Below are 21949 nucleotides of genomic sequence, written 5' to 3'. Positions count from 1 at the left end.
GAGAGACTTCGTTCACTGTTAAGGGTTTTAAGTTATTAAGGCGAAAGCCTTAGATGCCTCACCAAACGCGAAAATTTACCGTCGGCGGCGTCAACACGAGTGATGCAGAAAAACCCATCATGACGTCACAGATCGCCAAGTTTGTAACGTCGCCATGACGTCACATGACGTGACGTGACATGATGACGTCATCACGTGACATCTTCGCTTGGTCATAAGTTGGCCGATCACGGAGGCTGCGCGCAACCATGTTACGTGCAGAAATCTTGCAATGCATTCGATCCTGTAGGCAGAGGCGAAGGCATCGACTAAGAAGGAAAGAAGAAGAAGATGGCTTTCGCCTTTGAGCCGTCCTATGCAATGCATAAGGGACCCTTTTATCTCTATTCTAAGTAACAATATACAACTATAGCTTATCTCTGGTTTGACAGGTCTCGCTTAACAATTTTTGTTTAAACTCGATAAACACGGTTGTAGAAATCAGAAAGAGCTTATATAAAGTTTGTTCGTCAGTGACGCGGTCCAAACGCATGGCTGGGACATGCGTCGGGGTCAACGGCCGATATTGTGGTATTAGTATATGCGTCAGATTACGCTCCTTATGTTGAATTAAGGGGCAGTGATAATAAAAATAACCATCATTTTTTGTTTTGTTTTTTCCTCGTGAGTGCGTGCCATACGCAGGTGGCATCATCGTGATAAATGTGATATCTAGTCCAGCTACGAGGCAGAACGAATTTTTCGTCAACTACGCGCCTTTCCTCTCTCACAAATCCGTAGGAATATCCTTGTATTTAGTGCGGCAAACAGGTTAACGTAAGAAGTGGTCTGTATCAAAGGCTCGTTTCTTTCTTTGACACAACCTAGCGAAACCGGAGAGAGATAGGGATAAAAGTAAATTAAAGACAGGGGTGTTAACCAGGAAAAAAAATCCGGTTGGCAACCCTGTACTGGGAAAGGGAAAATAAAGTTTGAAAGATAGAAAGAGAAGGAGAGAGCCTGTAACTACACTACAAAATCATGTCAATAGCACTGTCCAAAATCAACGCGTGAGCGAAACCAACAGACAATGAAACCAAGGATGTTGTATGGGTCACATTATTTGTAGTCTTTACCTGTAGTGTTGTAATTATGACATAAGTGAAAAGGTATTGAAGTGGACAAAAAGATGAGTTTCCATCTGCAGGGACCGACCCTACAACCTTCGGATAGAGCATCGGACGCGTTATCCGAAGGTTGTAGGTTCGGTCTCTACCGGCGGCAAGTTGTCCGTAGCAGATGGTGGTGATAATAATGAATCATTGCCCATCCTTTGGTAATGCGTTGGCAGATTTCAATCACACATTCCTTAATTAAGCTCTTCACATGGTGTAACGCCGTGTTGCGATTCTAGTCCTCTGCCACGCGATGTTACGTTTGGTAACCTGATTCCTTGCCCGACACGACGACTGTATGGGGTCCATTTTCGAAGCGGTTTCAAGCTCCGGCGACGTGGCTCTGTGGTGGAATACCGGACTAGAACCCCGATTTATTTCTGATTTTTGTTAAGGCCACGTGAAATTCTGCACCGCACGCGGCGTCTTCAATGCCCGCGTGTGATGAGGCACAGAAGACTTTCGCTTAAATAAATGCGATTCGTAATACAGCTACAAATCAGAGCGGACATTTCGTCAACTAAAAAGCTTTTATTTCTGAGAAATCCACATGGATTTGTTTCTAGCTTCTTGCTACGAACGGCTGGACGCCAAGTTTCCCTTTCAAGACCCTTCCTTCCTGTTGCGGTATTCCGCAGAACTCATTCGCCCATTTGAAATAAAATCGAGTCTGTACTCGTGTGTGCGAACGGGGTATAGGGCGACGTGTTAGCGGGTGAGAAGGAAAAAGAAAAGGAACCGCGTCATCACCGTTGAAATCTCGCTCGGCGCACAGCTCTCGACGGGCGAGTGTGTGTGCGTGCTGGAGAACGCCATTTACGTCGTAAAACCGCGAGGAAATCGTCGGCCGACCAGGGCGGCGACGCTAGAGAACCTCGAGGCGAGCCGCGCCGGAATTCGTGATTTACAGCGCTGTGGGAGCCGTGGACAGAACTTCTTGTACGCTGCTGCTCGTCTCCGGGGGACCGATAAAGGAACGCGCTGCTTTTTTTTACTGAACGGTGCGAGCTATTAGCCTGAGTGCGCTTGTGATACAAGTGAGCTAGCGCTGGTTCTTCGAAGTGATTCGGTGTTTTACGTGAGGAGACAAGGTGGACGATGTCGTTCGTGGTGCGCGACGCTCGGATTTCCGTGTTTCTCTCTCTTCCCATGGTTGGTTGCTGAATTTTTTGGCTAGTAATAAGCTGAAATTAGATTTGGTCGTGGCGCGCCATAAAATACATTGAGGAGTCATCTGTATACACTTTCTTCTCTACCACGTGGCCCTGATTTCAGGTGTGGCGAATTCTACGGTGTTTCTTGTACTTCGGTATTGAAAATCTGTTGTTCAGGCTTTATATTTTTATAGCGACTTTACACGCTTATATAAGACATTATTGCTTGCGCAATCATATGTCCAGCTGTTATGGTCTCATTATGGGACTGACAGCACTGTAGGTAAAATAAATAAATAAATCGAATGAATAGTTTGAGCTTTCCACGGCTAATATTTGTTTGGACCAGTCGAACCAGTTCTCTTGTGAACTTAGTTCATCTCGTGGTGTCATTCTCAGCATTCTGGCATCCCGCATGGTTATCAAACATTCTGAAGGCTGCACTTCTACCCAACCGGAGTGAGCGTAAGAGCACTCTGGCAAATCGGAGCCATCAAGATGCCGAGTTCGAGATTGTCCAGAAGGCATTGCTGCCCTTGCTTCTCCGTACGTTTCAACACGCTTCAACGGGACGACGCGCGCGTCAGTTGTAAGGCGAAACCCTTCGATGCCTCATCAAACGCGAAAATTGACCGTCGGTGGCGTCGGGGGCGAAGTCAGCCGCATGGTGACCATCGGCGGTATGGTGAAGTGATCGAGCGATGATTTTTTGCAACACAAAAAATCACGACGCGATGACTTCATCATGTGTCGCCATCATGACGTCACAGATCGCCGAAATCTGTGACGTCATCGTGACTTCACTATGACGGCACATGACGCCATCATGTGACATCGTCTCTTGTTCAAAGGCGGGTCGATCCCGGAGGCTGTGTAAAACCACGTTAGGCGCAGAAAGCTTTCAGGGGAGGAAAGAGGGATTTGTACATCGAGGGAGAAGAAAAAGATGGCTTTCGCCTGCGAGCCGTGTTAGGCGAATGCATCATGGACCGCGTGAGTTTTATGCGTCTATCATCACATTGATCCGTACCAGTGTGTGGGAATTTTGTTAGGCAAACGGATTCAGTTTTCATTTTAAAGCATTTATGATTCAGTTCTATATTAACCACACTAATATAATAGCTGCTCGCTTAATATTAGAGTGCGTGGCGCAACCTCACAAAGCGATTTCTGCACAACTGCCTGAGCTCCTTATGGTCGACTTCGACGCTCTTCTATGTTCTAAACCACATCCTGTGATTATGAATAAAGACTGCTGCGATTTGTAGCCGCCATTTCTTAACGTGGCAGTAACCACAGTGGAGAAGTGCAGAATCACCTGAAGGCTGTTGGCTTGTGTTTAGAAAAAGTTTATTTCATCATAGGATGCTACATTAACACTGGGCTTAACGTCCGCGTAGACTAGAAATCTGCAAATGACGGTGATGCCAATGCGCGTATCCTTAGAAAGTGAAAGAAAACCGTCCGATTTGCTCTCGTGTAGGGGCCCTGGATTGTCCCATTCCCGACACTCTTACAGTAAGGTGTAAGGTCGAATCATTGACGGGAGCAGGTAAGGATTTGATATGCGGCGATCCTTTATGGCTTGTAAACGCGGCGCTAAAGATTCATGAAACACTAATACTCTCGTGTCAGGTGTTTCGCTGGGCGCTAGGTCCGTCGTTCAACCTGAGAATACAAGCTCCGGTCCTAGAACTGCGGCGCGCCTCTCATTAATCCGTGCAAGAGAGTTGTGCTACAGTTGAAACCCGCAATAACGAAATCGGCGGGGAAAGCACAAAATTTCGCTCTTGCGGGAATTTCGTTGGCGCGAGAATGCGGCAGAAAAGACATGGAATTTGCAAAAAACACATTTTATTTCTAAAAGTTAATAAGTTTGCTTTGGCGGGCCTTACCATGCACCAATTTCATACCTCTCACTCGGCAATCTCGTTTGCCACGGCGCAAAGTTCGCCCCGCCCTATGCAATGGTCAGTGATGGCGGCACTGCGCTGTCACCAGTACCGTCATCAAGTGCGCCTACAGGTGAACCTTCTTCCGGCTCCGCTGAATCAACGCGGATCAGCGCAGTATCGTGGACAGCGAGCTGCACGGAACGCCGAATTCTTCAGCGATGTCCATTTCTTTCCTGCCCTTTTCCACCTCACTGATGATTGCAACCTTATCTTCCAGAGTGATGAACTTCCGCTTTTTCGTTGAAGGCGGCATCTTCGCAGACAGCGAAATCGGACGAAGCAATCGCAACACACAATTCACGTTGCACCAAGCGACCAAGCAAACGCTCCACAAATGGCTCCACACGCGCGACCATGTGCTCGCGAAGCCGACAAAGCCAAGCAGAGCGCCAATCCAATGAACGAAACTCATGAGGAATGTGGATTTGGCTACGTAGTCCGCGATAACGAGCAAGTGTTTCGGCAAGCCATCATCATCATCATTGTCGCCAGCTTTGTTTTTTTGTAAACAACGATGGCGGCTGCTTCTCAAGTGCGCTGTAGCGATAGTTTTGCACAATTTAAGTGTAGCACGAATGCATTTCAGCAGATTTCGAATGTAGTTAATGTTGCGAGAGTGCATTATTTGCGCACTCGTGTTTCATAAATTTCGTTAATGAGGGACTGCGGTATGAATATCTTTCGTAGTCGCGAGTTACGATATGCATTGAGTCCTACGGACGTTTGCCGGTGCTCCGAAAATATTTCGTTGCGGTGAGAATTTCGTTCCCTCGGGATTTCAAGGTCTTCCTTCGAAAACTAGCGAGATGAACATGTCTCTGCATGGAAAAAATCACCTGCTTGGAATACCCGAAAGGCATTTGACGTCATGAAAATAAGGAAATGCTATTGAACGAGACATACACGGCTGTGGGCGGACCTTAAATGTATTATTAGGTTGTAACAGACTACAGTAGACGTCTATGGGTATACTTTCAGGTCCAGCGTTTGCATGCTGCCTTATGCGTGCGTGCATACATACATACATACATACATACATACATACATACATACATACATACATACATACATACATACATACATACATACATACATACATACATACATACATACATACATACATACATACATACATACATACATACATACATGCATGCATGCATGCATGCATGCATACATACATACATACATACATACATACATACATACATGCATGCATGCATGCATGCATGCATGCATGCATGCATGCATACATACATACATACATACATACATACATACATACATACATACATACATACATACATACATACATACATACATACATACATACATACATACATACATACATACATACATACATACATACATACATACATACCCTTAAGTTAGTGCAACCTTTGTGACACACCAGCAGCTTCGAGTGCGCGGAATCTTTTGCAGTTTAATGCTGCGCGCATCTATGACTGCTGTAGCGTTTTCTGTTCTCCTTCGAAGCGAAATCTAGCTGAGTGCTGTTTCGTAACCCAGATGCTACCTCGTTGCCTCCATGGGACCATTTGGGCATGAATGATGAATGCAGTATTGCGCGTAACAGCAGACCTCCCAGCTTTCTCACCACCACTATATTGAAGCCGGTGCACCCGCTATGCGAACTCTTGCTAAGGCGCGTACGACGGTACATTCAATACGCAAGCTTCTCTCCGCATTAAATATCTTTTTTTGTTTCTTTTTGGCAGTTTCAACATGAGCGAGCGTAATTTGGTTTTCTCGTTTACAGCGCAAGTGTTCGTGACTCGCAGCTTCCTGTCGGCGACACATGGTACTACGCTATACGATACTCTCTCGGCCGATATTTATTACGACCGACTCGCGTGCCTTCCGGATTACGTAACTCTCTTTTTTTTTCTCGTCTCGCTGTCTCGGTTTTCTCGCAGTGGCCGCTGCTGGCGGTTCTGTCGATCGCTTCACGTTAGCTGGTGTCGTAAACGGTTTACGACTTTGCTGTGGTACCGGCGCTTTATTTTGTCCCGCGCTCGTAGAAGCCAGAGTACAACAGCAACAACGAATAAATATAGGTGACGGAGGTCTGCGGTTTGAGCCAGTAACGTTTTAGATCATTGCAACAGGGGGGCCTTTCTTTTCCGAAGAGTTTCGTGATTCCTCGTTTTCTATTCTTTCCTGTCCTAACTTGCTTGTTGTGAAGAGGTAGAGGTTTATATGACCTCGGTTACTCCATTTCCATAAGTTCTACAGCGAAAAAAAAAAGTGTGACTCAAAATAAAAAATGAACAACTAAAGAAGAAAACATATAGCACACTGAAACAAGTCAAGATAACATGGTAACGCACAGTTCGCTTGCAGGAGTTCACATGACAATGCCTCTTCTCTTTCTTTTTTTTTTCGTTGTTGGTTAAGCTGAAATAAAACTGTCTTGTGAAAAGCGCGGCTAGCTTGTAATGATCCATTGCTAGCGACAAGTCTGCAGACATGACAGGATTATTCTCTTGTAATGGTGATCAGGTAAATCTGCCTACATAAATTGCTCGTTTGACGGAATGATGCCAACCTTCATAATTTTGCGGTCTTCTTCTCGCGTTTTCTCTGTGTAGCAAACTACGTACCCTTCGTCTTATCGCTGCCTCTTGTAGTACTTCGCGCAAAGTTTCTCCAACGCGTCCAAATGCCCTGTCCAGCCGGCGCCGCTGTTGCTCTCACTTCACAAATTACACCCCCCTCCCCCGTTCCCCACACTCTCCTCTCTTACCGCCCTTTACCTTCTGATGCTAGAGAAAACCGCAAGTAAGTCATCCTACGCGAGTCCGGACTTCTCCCTCGCGACGTGAGTGCTCAAATGAGCTACATCCATGCCTCAGGAGCGCTTCAGTGCAGCGCGAGCCGAGTCTGTTTTGAAGGGTTCCCTCATAGCAATCGTTTCTTCTAAGCAGCCTTGGCGAAGCTAGTTGGCGAGTCCCAGGGGACCTGATGTCGCGTGCAGCTGACGTTTGCAATCAGCGAGGTGTCCAGAGCCCTTTGGACACCGCGGCGCACACGAAACGTAGTGCACTGCTTGGAATGGTAAAGTTAAACACGCGCTGTCCGGTCTCCGTGCCTAATTACGAAAACGCAGGATTTACCCAGATGCCTGCTGTACAAGCCGGTGACAAGCGGCTTGCTGTCTTTCAGCGTTTTCCAAGTTTTCCGTGGCGCTGAGCAAGCTGCAGCGCTGAGAAAACCTTACCCCACCCTTGCCTGTAGCTATCTGAGGATAATGAACCAGCGTTCCGTTAATGCACTAAGTGACTGAGTTGTTCTCGTAGCTTGAAACTATACCGTCCGCTGTCATGCGTTCCCATTTTGAGCGTGCCTGCTTTTAGCTGTGCCTTTCAGTGGCTCTGTTGCGGACGCTTTTAGGCGCGTGTTACCGGCATCGTAAATGATCACCACCGTCGTATCTTCTCTCACGTACGGTCATGTTGCGCAACTTCTGTGGGCTGTTCGCGTAGTAGGGCCTTGGGTCTCCGGCCCAAATGAGCCGTGTTCTCGTCGAAGCGTTTAACACTGCGGTGACTTTCGAAAATTTGAAACGTCGAACGCAGCCACTACGTCTTTCTGAGTATAGAAACTACGTGATGTTGCGGAGAAAAAAAAATAATAAGCCAGCCAGTTCCGCGTTACAAATACCGTCGGAGTGAGCTGTAGTGATGATGACTATCGGTGCAAAAACATCAGCATCATCATTTCGTGTCTTTTATTTAACGAAAATTATCATAGTCATTATCATCATTTCGATAATAATCGCCATTTCGTTGAATCTATATTTATTTCTTTATGCACTCCCTGCTCTGGTCACTTGACCTGCGTGACTGCTGCTACTACTACTACTACTATAGGGGCGTAGCCAAAAATTTTTCTCGGTTTCAACCATTCATTATGTATGTTCATGCCTGTGTTTGTATATGTAGGTTTATATATACACATGCAAAAATTGAAAAATTTCGGGGGTGGTTTCAACCCTCCCCCCGGCTACTGCTACTACTACTACTACTACTACTACTACTACTACTACTACTACTACTACTACTACTACTACTACTACTACTACTATTATTACTATTAATACTACTACTACTGCTATTACTACTACTACTATTACTACTACTGCTACTACTACTACTACTACTACTACTACTACTACTACTACTACTACTACTACTACTACTACGACGACGACGACGACGACGACGACGACGGTACAGGATAGATTAAGACAGCTTCGCTTCAAAACGGTTAGTTACGCTTGTTGCCGAACTTTTGTCAGGGCGGTCATTCTCACGCAGCACGCTAAACAGTAGCCGCCTCTACTGCTATTGTGTATGTGTACGCGCACTGGCTGCACCCAACTTCGTCGCAAAAGTCGTTTGCTCACTCCTCCGGAAAAAGAGCGTCCGTAAGCGTCGCGGACAGCTCCCTCGCGGCGGTGCGTGGCTCCCCGTGCGCCGTTGTCTCCAATCCCGGCTCCTTCCCTATAATTTGCGACTGGTAACGACTTTGTATATGCGGGCGGACAGCGCCTGCGTGCGACCCGTTTAAGCCATCTCGCGCCGTTTGGTGGCGCCGCTGTCAGCGCGCGTTGTCGAGGAAACCGCGGCGGCCTGTCGGGCCGGAGTTGTTCGTTTTGTTTTTCTTTTGCGGAACGCTTAAGAGTGGAGAGGGTGCGAACGTGACGATGTACAGAAAGAGGATGTGGAGCGGATGGAAAAGAGGTAGAGGGGAGGGACCTGTGGAAAAGGGGAGCTAGGGGATGCGAGACCGCGGGGAGGGGGGGGGGGGCAGACAGCAACCAAAATGGGCTTTGTAATTAACGCTTTTTTTTTTTTCCGGCGCGCTCGGTAGGGAACGAGAAGGGTTGAGTCTCGACTCCCCGGTACCCTTTCTCTCCGCTTTACTCTTGTCTTCTTAGTTTTCCTCCTCTCCACGCCGTCACGGTCGTTGCCGGCCGTCTCCGCACCCTCGACTACTTTATGGCACTACTCCCCCGTGTACTTCTGCCCATAATTATAATCAGCGTTTTGCAGCAGGCGTCTCTGGTTCCGACGTTGACGGCGATGGAACCAGCGCGACGTACGCGGGATGTCGGGGATCGTGAGGGCCCGCTTCGGGGAAGGAGGCGGTAAGGAGAGGGGGAGGGGGGCAGAAACATATACTACCCGCGAGCGCACTCTCGGGATCGTCTCTCTCTCTCTCTGTCTCTCTGCATCTCTTGTGTATGCGTTAATTTGTTTGCTTCGCGCTCGCTGCATTTGAATCTCCGCTCGCTCCTGCTGACGACGTGTTCTCCTCCACGAGAAAACGCGCGCTGATTCGTTCGCTGAACACCACCGAAGAATACGAGGCTTGTTTTAGGAGGCTAATGCGAAAGGGGGGCGCGCGCGTGTGGGCGCTCCTTGTTTGTGTGTGTGTGTTTGAGCGAAAATTTCTCGGCTTGTTATCGTCGGAGAGCGCTCCTTCGTTCGGCGGTCGCCCGGAGGAGCGCTTAAAACGCCGACGCGTGTTATTCCGTAAAAGGAAGGCCACGGGAGAAACTGAGAATGAATAGATGTATCACTCGACTGCCACGAGTTGTTGCCGAGACGCTCGACGATATTTGATGCAGATGGCTCCCCAGAGTTAACCCTCACCCGAATACGAGCGACGCGAACGAACGTGCTTCATGTATTCGTCGTTCTCTCGGGTCTGGTACTAGCGGCCTGCGCAAATTACGTTACTGGCACGGGAGCTGTCAGTGGCGGATGCCAGTTTCGAGAATGACGCACGAATTTTCTAGCTGGCGTCATTTTTATTTCCTAATAGTCGCCTCGCTTCCGAGATTTTACCGAGTCGTCTTTAGGATGAGCGTAGCGTTTATTCAGATATATTTGTTGCGCTTCAGACGTCTAGTTACTTGAACTGTGTAATTTGTCTCCCTCTCTGTGGAGTTGTTTCAATGTAACCTGGATTGGTCGTTACTTGCACGGCTCAGCAATATCACATGTCTTTATATCAATTGTTAAAAGCGGAGAAACTGTAAAGCTGGCTTCTCCTCATAAAGACACTGTATGCCGTGAAGCCAGATTTAGATAACTCTTGTCACGAGCTTCGCGCGCACGCCGCGCGTTGGCCTTGCTGCCAAGTGCTGAAAAGGGTACACGGTTTTGTTCGTTTAACAAAGTTACGGTGAACTGTCACGCAGTTCGAAGGACATTGCGTTCGTCGATAATACTTCGGAAGGACAGTTTGTTGAGCTAGTAGGTCTACCAGATTTACAAATAAGTACAGCGCGAAAAATTAACGCGTGCTTATAACACCGTCGAGGACGAACGCTCGTACTTGTCTGTGTTCTTTTTGTTTGTGAATCTGTTTGTAATTACGGCCGATAAAATGATAGCAACAACACAATATAGAATGAACAGTTCTTGAAAAATTGGCCAACGCTTTGTATGATTCTTTTATTGTTTTATTATTCTTGTCATACTGGGGCAGCGAACAGGACGCGTTGTGCAACAGTGAAATTTTTAAAAAGTAATTTCGTAGTAATTTTATTACTTTTCAAAAGTAATAGCATTGTAATGTCAATACTTTCAGCCTAATGTAACTTAATTACATTTAAGAAAGTTTTAGAGAAGCAATTAGCAGTGTAATTTATTTTATTTTAGAAGTAATTTTGCCATCTATGCTTGCTTGCTTGCTCTATGTAATGTAAGCTAAGAGGCTTACGAAGAGGGCTTAACTTCAACTGAGGACGAGGCGGCGAGCCATGAAAAACAAAATGAGAGGTGTAACCTTAAGGCAGAAGAAGAGAGCAGAATGGGTCAGGGAACGAACGGGTGTTAATGTCATCTGAGTCGAAATCAAGAAGAAGAAATGGTCATGGGCAGGGCATGTAGCGTGTAGGCAAGATAACCGCTTGTCATCAGGAGTAACTGACTGGATTCTAATAGATGGCAAGCGCCCGAGGGGGAAGCAGAAATTTAGGTGGACAGATGAGATTAAGAAGTTTGCGGAGATAACGTGTCCTCAGCAAGCACAGGACCGGGTTGACTGGCGGAACATTGGAGAGGCCTTTGCCCTCCAGTGGGCTTGGTCAGGATGATGACGATGACGATGATGATGAATTTATTGATTTCCCAGACGTAGCCTGAAGTACGCGCGTTCCTTTCTTGCGCAGAGCCGGTGATCGTGGAGGGCCCAAGGAACCGGACAGTCGTGCTTGGTTCCAGCGTCATGCTGCCCTGTCTGGTGGAGCCCCCGCCTTCGTCTAGCGGTGGCACCGCCGGCGCCACGAGCGTGCTGTGGTTGCAGGACGGCCGCAGCCTCGCCAGTCAGGGTAGCTCCCCGTGGCGCCAACTGGACACCGGTGCCCTCCTCCTACACCGTGTGGATGTGGCCGACGCCGGCGCGTACCGCTGCAACGCCAGGAATGCCCACGGCGTCGCCTACTCCGAGACGGCGCAGCTTGTAGTTCACGGTGAGCTTTTAGTTCCCATTTCGTACGCCGCGTTCTTGCGCTGCCTTTGGCGCAGCCGGGAACAGGAAAGGTGAAGGTTGAAAGACCGTAAAACCAGTTAAAAGTAACATGGTCCCTTATGCATTCACCTAAGACGACTCGAAGGCGAAAGCCATCTTCTTGTTCTTCTCGGTCGATATACTGACTTTTTGTTAGCCACAACCAATAGAATCCAACGTGAAACTAGACCAAGGAAAGCATAGGGAATATTAACGTCTGTCTTTAACTATGGTGTAGTAATTATGGCGTAAATTAAAATGATTTAAACTTGATGAAAAAGTATCCCGCCTTGCGTTGGTGGGAACCGAACCCACAACCTTCAAGATATCCATTCGTGCCTGTTTGTTCCTCTTAAAAAAAGGAAAAGAAGAAAAAAAAACTGCAGCAGTGTTAACTTCGCCCGCAGTTCACGCAAGATTCGTTGTGTGCTCAACAGTGCGAAACCATTTAACGAGGCGTGATGAAGCGACGAAACTCAAAGCGCTTAATGAAGTAACTAACGGTTATCGTTCTTGTTGCTCGTGCGTGGAAACAAGGGGAAGAGATAACCATTGGAAAGGTTGAAGCGTGGATGGGTAGGAAAAAGAGGGAAGAGATGACAGCACGTCGCGTGCAAGCCGAAACAGGCCCGCTACGAGCCACATGGGGATTTTAGTTCTGCCCCTTCGGAACTTCCCAGATTCGTCCCTCACATCCGACGAGTTCATTGCCACTCACTTCGGGAGGTACTCCCTCGGTCGTCTCGGCATGAAGAGCAAACGTAAGCACATTTTCGGGAACGTGCAAGTAGCGAGGCGGTGCGGGCCAACCTTTCCGACCCGCTCTCCTCGCTTCCTCCTTTTTCTTCCGTTCCGCGGGGTCACGTGACACCCTCGTTTTCTAATGGTACAGAATTAAATTACGAAATTCTTGCTCCGCCGAGCCCCCGGGGGGCCCGAACCTTCGTCCTGCGCGTCTAGGCAGCGCGAGCTTGCGCTCCAGGAATGAAGGGGAGGTAGGGAGTTCTTAGGGAGGACCCTAGAGGGGAGGTGGGGATTTAGAAAGCGCGCGCGACGTTGGACGGGTGCGCGCGCCTCGTACGCGTACGTACGGCTCTGTTACGTTGTTCGCTATACGTTCCGCTGTTGCTGCTGCTCTAGCTGCCTGCCTCCCCAGCCGCCTTTCGCTACGCGGCGCCTAATTAATCTTAGCTGATTACGGCCTGGAGCCTTGTGGAAGCCGGAGCGCGTGCAGAGAAGAAGATGAAGAGGGATAACGAAAGAAGGAAGAAGAAGCGAAGGTGTGTAGCAACAGGGAAAGACGAAGAGAAATGGGGAAGCGTGGCTCGCCACGAGTGGCGCGCCACAGTGTTCGTGCGTGTACATACGACAGCCGCGAAGGAGTCTTCATTCTTGTCTTCTCCATGGCTCGTGTACAGCGCCGCGTGCGCTCTTTGCGACGTCCCTTCTTGGCTGTACGCGTTTTAGTCGCTGCACTTTTTGGCGCCTCGCTCTTCCGCAGCGAAGCACGCGATGCGTTCGGTGGCATGCGCTGTCCTCGACAGCGTGACGCCTGGGAAAGCGCTGCACACACCCTTTCTAAGCAAGCTGCTGATTAGGATAGCACGCTGGGTGTCTCCTCGTGCTTTGCTATCTACGTATATTTCCTTTTAAGAATGTGTTTTCCTTTCTATAAGCGAGTTTCGTTTCGCCGGAAGGTGTCGGCGTCGTCGTTATACTCGTAATCGTGTCACGCCCCGTTTCGTGTCTAAATATAGACGATGTTTGCGTTTTTTTCTGCGTGAAAAAGCCAGACACGTCTTAAAACTTACATGCCACGGTGGTCCAGTGGTTATAGTGCTCGACTGTGACAGGGTGTAAGAAAATCGCGAGCTTGTAGTTTTGCGTCGCAGTATTTCTCTTTGGCGCGTGCTGAGCAGAGAGGAGAAGTTGATACGTCAGGCATTCGTGCCTGTAATGTGTGCAAGTTTCATGAAATGTAATAGGTGTGTCTGTTAATGTGTTGTGTGAGGAGTCATTGGGTTCTAGAGGTCGGCTCACATATGCGGCCCCTATGTCTTTGGATTATCGAGTAATTTCGTTTCCTTGGTGTCCTTGGACTTGAAGACCATCGTTGCTTGCGCGTGCGCACTAGTAACTTGTCGGCATATGTAACTTTACGGAGAGCATCGGTGAACTGAGGAAAACTAATGTGGAACGTTACTTGCATCTGTCGTGGTGGGTTTGTTACAAAGGATAGGCGTATAGCGAGTGGCACCGGGTTGATCTTCGGCTGGGTGGACTTCTCTAAAGGGATGCGTAAGTCTAATTGCTCGACCTTTTCTAGTATTGGTTTCTCAACGCGCCCCATTTCAAAATTTTCTTTCGTCTCCCTAAGTATGAGCCCGTGTTGGTGGCTCATAGGCCGTCACCCTCTCGCAAAGAGCATGATCATAGCACCCATCCTTCGTCCGGGTGGTTAGGCACGGCGTCGTTGGCTAGACGGCTTACACAGAGTGTACGGGTTACTATGCCCTCGCATCCATGTGCTTGTCGTCGTCTCTGCCAGTCTGGTGCTCTAACAACCTCCTCCTTCACATACAGCGCTAGTTTAGTTAAGCTCCATATTTTCGATGGGACGGACGTCAGGAAACCGACCGTTTTACAGTAAGGAAGGACAGGATGCGGAAAAGGGGTGCGTTCAATTAACGTTGAGTTCGGTGGATTAACGGGACGTACGTTCAGCAATGCGAGCGCTTCATCTATCGCTGTGCCGATCCGGACGACTAATTGCTAGGCAGTGTAGGATTATCGGGTGCCCTGCCAGCCCGCTTGTAGACAGTACCGGTAGTTGCGATGCTTGTTAGCCCAAAGACTTACCAGTGCAACCGGTCCACGGATTAGAAGCCATTTATGCCTTCTAGGAGAGTGTTGAAAAGTGCGACTCTAAAAGAACTTGGTTTACGGTTCAGCAACTTGCTGATAGTCTACTCGTTGCGAATATCTTCTTCTGGTGCAAAACACACTTAACGCACTTTAAGTCGTATACATACCCTCGTTTCCGCTCTCATAGGCCTTCTACCATTTATCCGAGAGTTTTTTGTGAGTTTGTACTTCGTGGTCGATTGGAGTGTGCTCAGATGTACTGTGATAGTTAGCCAAGCCGCCGATTGTCTTGGCTAACTATCATGCTATCGATTTCGAAAACAATGGGCCTCCCTCGCACACTTTCTGTAACGCGGAATGCTGTTTGGTAATAATCTTTTCTGACCAAACTCAGCCACCAGACTTACTCACATGGTACAAGCGCTGGCAATGTTGCCATAGAGTTGGCTCAATTATGGCTTGTATTGTCTATCGTCGGCTTCCGGTGGCTATCCGCTGCTATAACGGAGCATTGTACTCATTTAGTTTCAATCCGCTGATTCAATTGTCTATCAATTTATAAGCATTCGCCTGCGTGACAGGGTCACTACTTGGGCTTGTGTATTCCCATAACGTAATGACGCAGCTAGAAAACATAAGAACTGGGATAGAAGAACTGCGTCCGTCTGCACAGCTTTTCTTTTTCTTGTTTTCTGCCGCTGTTCCTATATTTTTCCTGACTGACAGAGTTCAACATCCCAAAGCGACACGCCTTGTCTATGAAAGACGTCGCATTAAGTGGCTTGGGTTTATTTTAAACCTAAATGTATATCTTTATCTCAATAAGGCGAGGGCCTTTTTGCATACCCTCCCCGTATCGATATGCGCCTTCAGTATCGTATGCAGAAAAGAACAACTTATCCTCAGAAGTCGGTATCCGCAATACTATCGCGGCTGCTCTTTCTATGGGCTCCACAGTCGACTCGCCGTATTCCAATAGATATCTGACAGCGCAGCAACTTCTTCTTCCATCTCTATCTAGCACGCCCTCTCCTTATTTTGTTCATCGCAACGACGAACAAAGCAAACAAACCGTATTTCGCTCCGAAAGCCGCGCAGCGTCCTCGTATACGGGGTAGGACGTGGCCGAAATAACCGCCGCTTGTTTGCCGACCAAAAATCTCGCCGGCAGCTGCGCTGTGCCAAGATTTAAAAGAGCGAAAGGAGGGATGTGGGAAGGGGAAAGGGAAAGGAGCTTTGCGCGGATGGAGTTGCGAGGGGGGGGGGGGGTGGGGGGTCTCCCCTATGAAAGCTCGCGCAATCGAATTGGGAGCCAGATTTGTCGGATAAAGGGTGTATATATAGGCGGACCACGCCGGTCGGGGGAGGCTTTTGAAAAGCGCCCTGGTCTGTACAGCGGCAACCCTATCTGTAACCCGGCTGTCGTATATTGGCTTCGGGAGTTGGGCGTACGGAGGGACGGTTCGGGGGAGTGCGGCTGTTTTCGTTTTGTACAACGTGTACTTCGTTTTCTTTTCTTTTTCCTTTTTTTTTACTGATCCGTAAACCTTATTATTTGTCCTCTTCCGATTGCACTTCGTCCTAGGGCGTTCGGAGTTGTTGGAAGAGCGGAGACAAATTTGGCTTTGGTGCTGTACGGTGGCATCCGCTGAGAGTCGCAATCGACGGTGGCCGCGTTCTTGCGAAACTTTGAACACGTGCGGTGGGGTGCATTCGTAGTTTATTTATCGTAGCTTAGTGCAACGCAAAAGAGCCTAAACGTGACAGTAAACCGACTAGTTAGTTACTTAGGTTTGGCAATCGAGGTACACTGGGAACACTATTGTCATATGAAACAAGCGCGTGTTGTCTTTTTGACCGCGTGTTAAGAGAGCGAGTAGTAGATCATGCATTTGCCTCCCCCCCCCCCTCTCCCTACTAATGGGCACTATGCACGTGTGTGTTGTTTTACATCGATATCAGACGGGCTAAGGAACAGAATAATAACACCGAATAATGTGTGAGCAAATAATCAGCAAATCTTGTTGAAATAGAGCGCACTCAGTCGCTAGTCGCCCTCTACCGGGTTGTTCTGTTTCCGAGCTTGAAATGCGAAGACCATGACTGGCTGAACGCGAGATCGGTAACTTCAGCGATGGCGGGCGCGCTGTTCCGACGGGACCGATTGTCAAAGGAAGAAGGCTGCCTCACTAACGCTATGAGAACAAATCGCGTCGCACGACGAAAACCCTTTTACACTCGGCTGCTTGCTCGGAAACCCATAGCGCGGTAATAGGCCGTAACAACGCTATAGCCCACTCGTTTACTTTCCGTATAAGCGACTTATATTCGCGCTAACGAGCTTTTGAGCCGTCGAGAAGTCTAAATTTGACAACCGGCATCGCTCCGGGTTTTCCCCCGTTCTGTACGTACGTTGTTATGTCCAAGCACTGTTCGTCGTTCGCTTCGAGCATCTTTTCGCCTTCTGCCTTTTTTTTTTCTCTTTTCGCGAGCGCTCTCTGAGAGCCGAATTTTACGATTGTTTTTATTTTCTTTTTTTTCTTTCGTGTATTGGTGAGTAGGAAAAGAAATAAAGCTTTTACGCGGAAGCTAGCTTGCGGAAGCGGGTATGTTCCGGTTCCGAGAGACTTCCCTTTCTCGCAGAGAGGGGGGGGGGGTGTTACGACCCGAAGCTTTTCGAATGAAAATCGGCTTACCGCTTCGCGAGGCGACGCGCGTTGCCGCGCTGCTCGGAGCTGTTTGGTAACGCGGGAAGCCTTCCATAAGCCTCCCCGGAGTGAACTGAACTGCCGCTTCGACGTCCCCGCCCATCGACCGTTCTTAAACTGTTTCCTTTCTCTCTCCGTTGCGAAAAACACGTCCCTGATCTCCTTGTAAATACTTGTTCGAACGCCTGAGCTGCGCCCTCGTGGACGCAGGAGGCCTATTCCTCAGTTTCTCGGCGTTCATTTGGACGCGAAGAAAACACTCAGGGTCCTTTATGCATTCGCCTGAGATACTTGACGGCAAAAGCCTTCTTTTTTTTTTTTAGTCGATTGTATTGATGCCCCCGCCACCGTAAGCTCTGTAAACGTCGCACGATTTGGCACTGCATCCGCGATCGGAGGCATTGCAAGCTTTCTGAACCTTACGTGCCTCCTGGATCGGCCCAAATATGACCAAGCGACGATGTCATGTGGTGACGTCATCATACGGCGCCACGTTACATGACACCATAGAGATGTCACATTTGACATCACTAAATTTTGCTGTCGGTGTCGTCACGATGACGTCACAGCGTGACGCTATCGCCTCATGATGATTTTTTGCGTCACTCGTGTTGACGCCGACTGTCAGTCACTTTTCGTGTTTGATGAGACATCTAAGGCTTTCGCCATTAATAAATACAAGGTCCTGGAGCCGAAGTGGAAGCTTTTTTTGTATATGTACAAAGTGGACATATGGGCACCTTGCAAGCGCGGATTACAAATACGATTGCTTGCATAAACGTGCTAGGGAGTGCGAGTGTTCGCGACTGCTAGGACACGTCCTGGAAAGCTCAGCTATACTCCGGCTTCCACAACCTCCGGCACTCTGCTTTATGTTCCCATGGAAACGAAGGGATCGGTTATCCCACTATGAGGCAGTTCTTGTGTATTGCATGGCCACGGGTAACTACCATCGATCCCGAGAAAACGTGACTGTGGTTCTACGTTTAAATTCGGAAAAACATAAGTAAGGTCACACTGCTCTATTGATAGGGGATAACGGCTAGGATAAGCTCTGAAGGAACGAAAACAGGAAGCAAAGCGGTCACCGGAAGCGTAACGACTGGAGAAGCGGCAGGAAACGACGCGGGAACATTGTAGGCGGTGTCTTTCTTTTCTTTTCTTTTCGTGTTTGGCGGACGGCCGGGTGAGGTAGAGAAGAGAGAGTGAGAAAAAGATGAAGGTGAGAAAGGAAAATGCAGTGATGGAACGAGGCTGAGGCAGTTTGGCGGTCTTGCACTCTGGAAGTAGGGGAAGCGAGATGATACATACATAGAGAGTTAAATGGAATGGATTGAATAGAATTGATCGGATGGGATGGGATGGGCTCCATCGAAATGCGAAAGCCGTGGTGGGGATCGAAACAGCGACTTTCGGGTCAGCAGCCGAGCACCCTAACCATTGTACCACCGAGGCGGACATAATTATACTATGCGTTAAGAAGAAGTGGCTGGAATACGCGCTGGTTTCAACTGAGTTTTGTTCGTTGCACCTCGCCAGCGTGCTCTCGCCGTGTGAACGCGTTAAATTTTCTTTTTTTCATATTCGTTACGGAAAAGCAATGACGAAAAGTTCACCTCGTAATTCTAGTAACTGCCAGACGCATAGCGAACTAAGACACCGAAAAGGGAAAGAAATTTTCGATTTGCTACTACTGTCATCGCTTAAGCCACGTGCTCGCTGCCGATCACGAAACACCGCGACTGGGAGGATTCGGGCCCACTTTTGCCGTTCACCTCGTTTGTCCGGCACCGATCGAGGATTGAGAGCGTAAGCATATAAGGCACCAAAGGGGATTAGTTCGTCTTACCTTGTTTCATACTCGTCACTGAAGAAACTTAAGAAAAAAAAAAGAAGCAGCAAGAGCTCTTCCATACGCGTCGTTAGCGATGGCTTTCTTCGCACTCACTCGCATCATTGAACCCCGCTTTCTTTTCTTTCTTATCGTCATAATTTTTTTTTTCATTGCTTCCAGGTCTTTGCGCGCGCTTTGTGCCTCGAGCCGGCGAGTTTGGGTAGTGCGTAGCAAAGTCAAATTTCTCTGCCCCTAACTCTTTCTTTTTTTCGGACCTCGCGCACTCGAACTTATCCAGTCCTCGGACATCGTTATTACGAACTGCACTGGAGTACTTATTTGGGCCGGTCGGTGCATGGTCATATGGGGGTCTTAAGTCAGCGCTTAGTCCGTCTGTGATTCACGGTGTTTCTCGTTTTTTTTTTTTATGATCGTTATTATGCCGAGCTGTGTTACAGTTAACTAAGCGCCTTTCCATCGCCCCTCTGTGGCATGCAGCGTGACCGAGGGGCTTGAAACGTATTCCGCTTCGTAATCTTCACGAAGCCGCTGTACGAGATTTGAGTGTCTCGCTAGAAGTGGAAGGTGAATCGAAGAAAGAAAGAAAGAAAGAAAGAAAGAAAGAAAGAAAGAAAGAAAGAAAGAAAGAAAGAAAGAAAGAAAGAAAGAAAGAAAGAAAGAAAGAAAGAAAGAAAGAAAGAAACGAGACATGGAATGCGTTTCGATGAAGCAATGTTCGCCGTTCATTCCATTCCCTTGCCTTCTTGAAGCGGCGTTTAGTTGGGCCTCGGGTTAGTCGTTATAGCTTCGTTCCGTGGTGTAGTTTCGCTCGCGGCGGCCCCATATTGATATAGTACTGTATAGCCTGTGCCCGCGCCCCTTTCCTTGCTCGGCCTTTTTCTTACCGTGATCTTTGTTTTAGCCGCTTCTTTCGCTACCATTTTCTCGATTTCTCTTTGAAGGAGGAGCGCTGCATGCGACAACCTTTTACTAAACGGGCAAATGATCCCGACATCGTTATCTTGGGGGGTCATTAAAAAGGGACAGGAGCGTTTCACTTTCAGCGTCGCGAACGGCGCGAATCAAAACGCTTAGATAAAAAAAAAAGCAACGAAAGGAAGTTTTACCAGGCACGAAGGGAGTCTGAACATGAAAGGCGCTGCGCAGCGCTACTTTAGCAGCCGCAGTTTATTTTTATTTTTGTATTGCGACTATTTCTTTTTTCTGTGAGCTTTATCCATGAGGCGTGCTTCCGCATCCTTTGCGATTTCTTTCTTTTATCTCTCGACTTAAAGCGCTTCTCTTTTTTTCTGTTTTTGACTTCTGATCCCTCGTCTTCGTCTCGCTACGATTCTTTTGGTTTTACGCTCGTTCGTTAATACTTTTTCGGGTTTTTGTGTGCACTGCGTTTTGTGAATGTACGAGCTGTCATCCGTCTCGTTTCTCGGGCGTATGCAGGCATTCCTGAGTGTGCGAGCAGTTTAAAACATCGCTAACGGACGTATCGTTTTTATCTTGTGCTATGATCAACGCGCGTGTCTTCTATGTTAAAGTGCACGTAGGCCTTTGATCTACACCTGGTAATATAACCAATAGTGCCACGTCATGCTTGGTAGGCGAACGGGTCTCGTTTCCAGTGTCCCGATCAATGAACATTAACTTCGCAAGCGATGAAGCGGTGATCTAAAAAAAAAGCAAAGAAAAAACTTTTTATCAGACCGTGTACCAGTTTGAATTGTTCCCGGTAATTTTTCTTTCAGCGAAGTGGAATTTCAAGGAAGCTACGTTTGGCTTCAATTTATGCACGGCCTGGATATAAATCTAGTTTTGTTTTCATTGAAATGCAAATAAAAGAAAAATGATAATATTTAACGGCGCCAGCTACTTCGTTTCACGTAACAGTAGTAATAAACGATGTTAACGTGGAAAAAAGAAGTGTATTATACAAAGCTACGTCACAAGCGAAGAATATCGTTAGTGGAGCTTAGTGAGGAGGTGAATCAGGTTCACGAAAACTCCTGGCACGTATACCTTTGATCTACACCTGGTAAAATAACCAATAGTGCCACGTCATGCTTGGTAGGCGAACGGGTCTCGTTTCCAGTGTCCCGATCAATGAACATTAACTTCGCAAGCGATGAAGCTGTGATCTAAAAAAAAGCAAAGAAAAAACTTTTTATCAGACCGTGTACCAGTTTGAATTGTTCCCGGTAATTTTTCTTTCAGCGAAGTGGAATTTCAAGGAAGCTACGTTTGGCTTCAATTTATGCACGGCCTGGATATAAATCTAGTTTTGTTTTCATTGAAATGCAAATAAAAGAAAAATGGTAATATTTAACGGCGCCAGCTACTTCGTTTCACGTAACAGTAGTAATAAACGATGTTAACGTGGAAAAAAGAAGTGTATTATACAAAGCTACGTCACAAGCGAAGAATATCGTTAGTGGAGCTTAGTGAGGAGGTGAATCAGGTTCACGAAAACTCCTGGTTACGCTATCGAGAGAAGATGGGGGGGGGGGGGGGGGGGGGGGGGGGGGTTGCGCACTGGTTACACTGTACAGTGACATTATACTGATGCTTATTTTCTAATTGTATGATGAATGTAGTATGTATGTAGAATCTGTGCCTGTATATATATAGATATGAGTGCAAGTAGAATGCTAGACGGAACGCGCGTTTGCTTTTTTTTTTTCTAATGTGACATAAACTTGCCCTTAAGGCATGATATTTTTTG

The 21949-nt window shown here is 47.7% G+C and overlaps 1 protein-coding gene across 2 annotated transcripts in view; it reads left to right on the top strand.

Moving 5' to 3' along the window:
- Positions 1–21949, top strand: part of LOC119404945 (tyrosine-protein kinase transmembrane receptor Ror2) — a 336120-nt gene that overhangs the window by 167879 nt on the left and 146292 nt on the right. For both annotated transcript variants that reach the window (XM_049419130.1, XM_037671670.2), the window contains exon 2: positions 11471–11770. In XM_049419130.1, the coding sequence (XP_049275087.1) occupies positions 11471–11770 (300 nt within the window). The remainder of the gene's footprint in view (positions 1–11470; positions 11771–21949) is intronic.

This window comes from Rhipicephalus sanguineus, chromosome 9 (assembly GCF_013339695.2).
Source record: "Rhipicephalus sanguineus isolate Rsan-2018 chromosome 9, BIME_Rsan_1.4, whole genome shotgun sequence".
NCBI classification, from domain to species: domain Eukaryota; kingdom Metazoa; phylum Arthropoda; class Arachnida; order Ixodida; family Ixodidae; genus Rhipicephalus; species Rhipicephalus sanguineus.
This window is presented reverse-complemented; position numbering and strand designations above follow the sequence as displayed.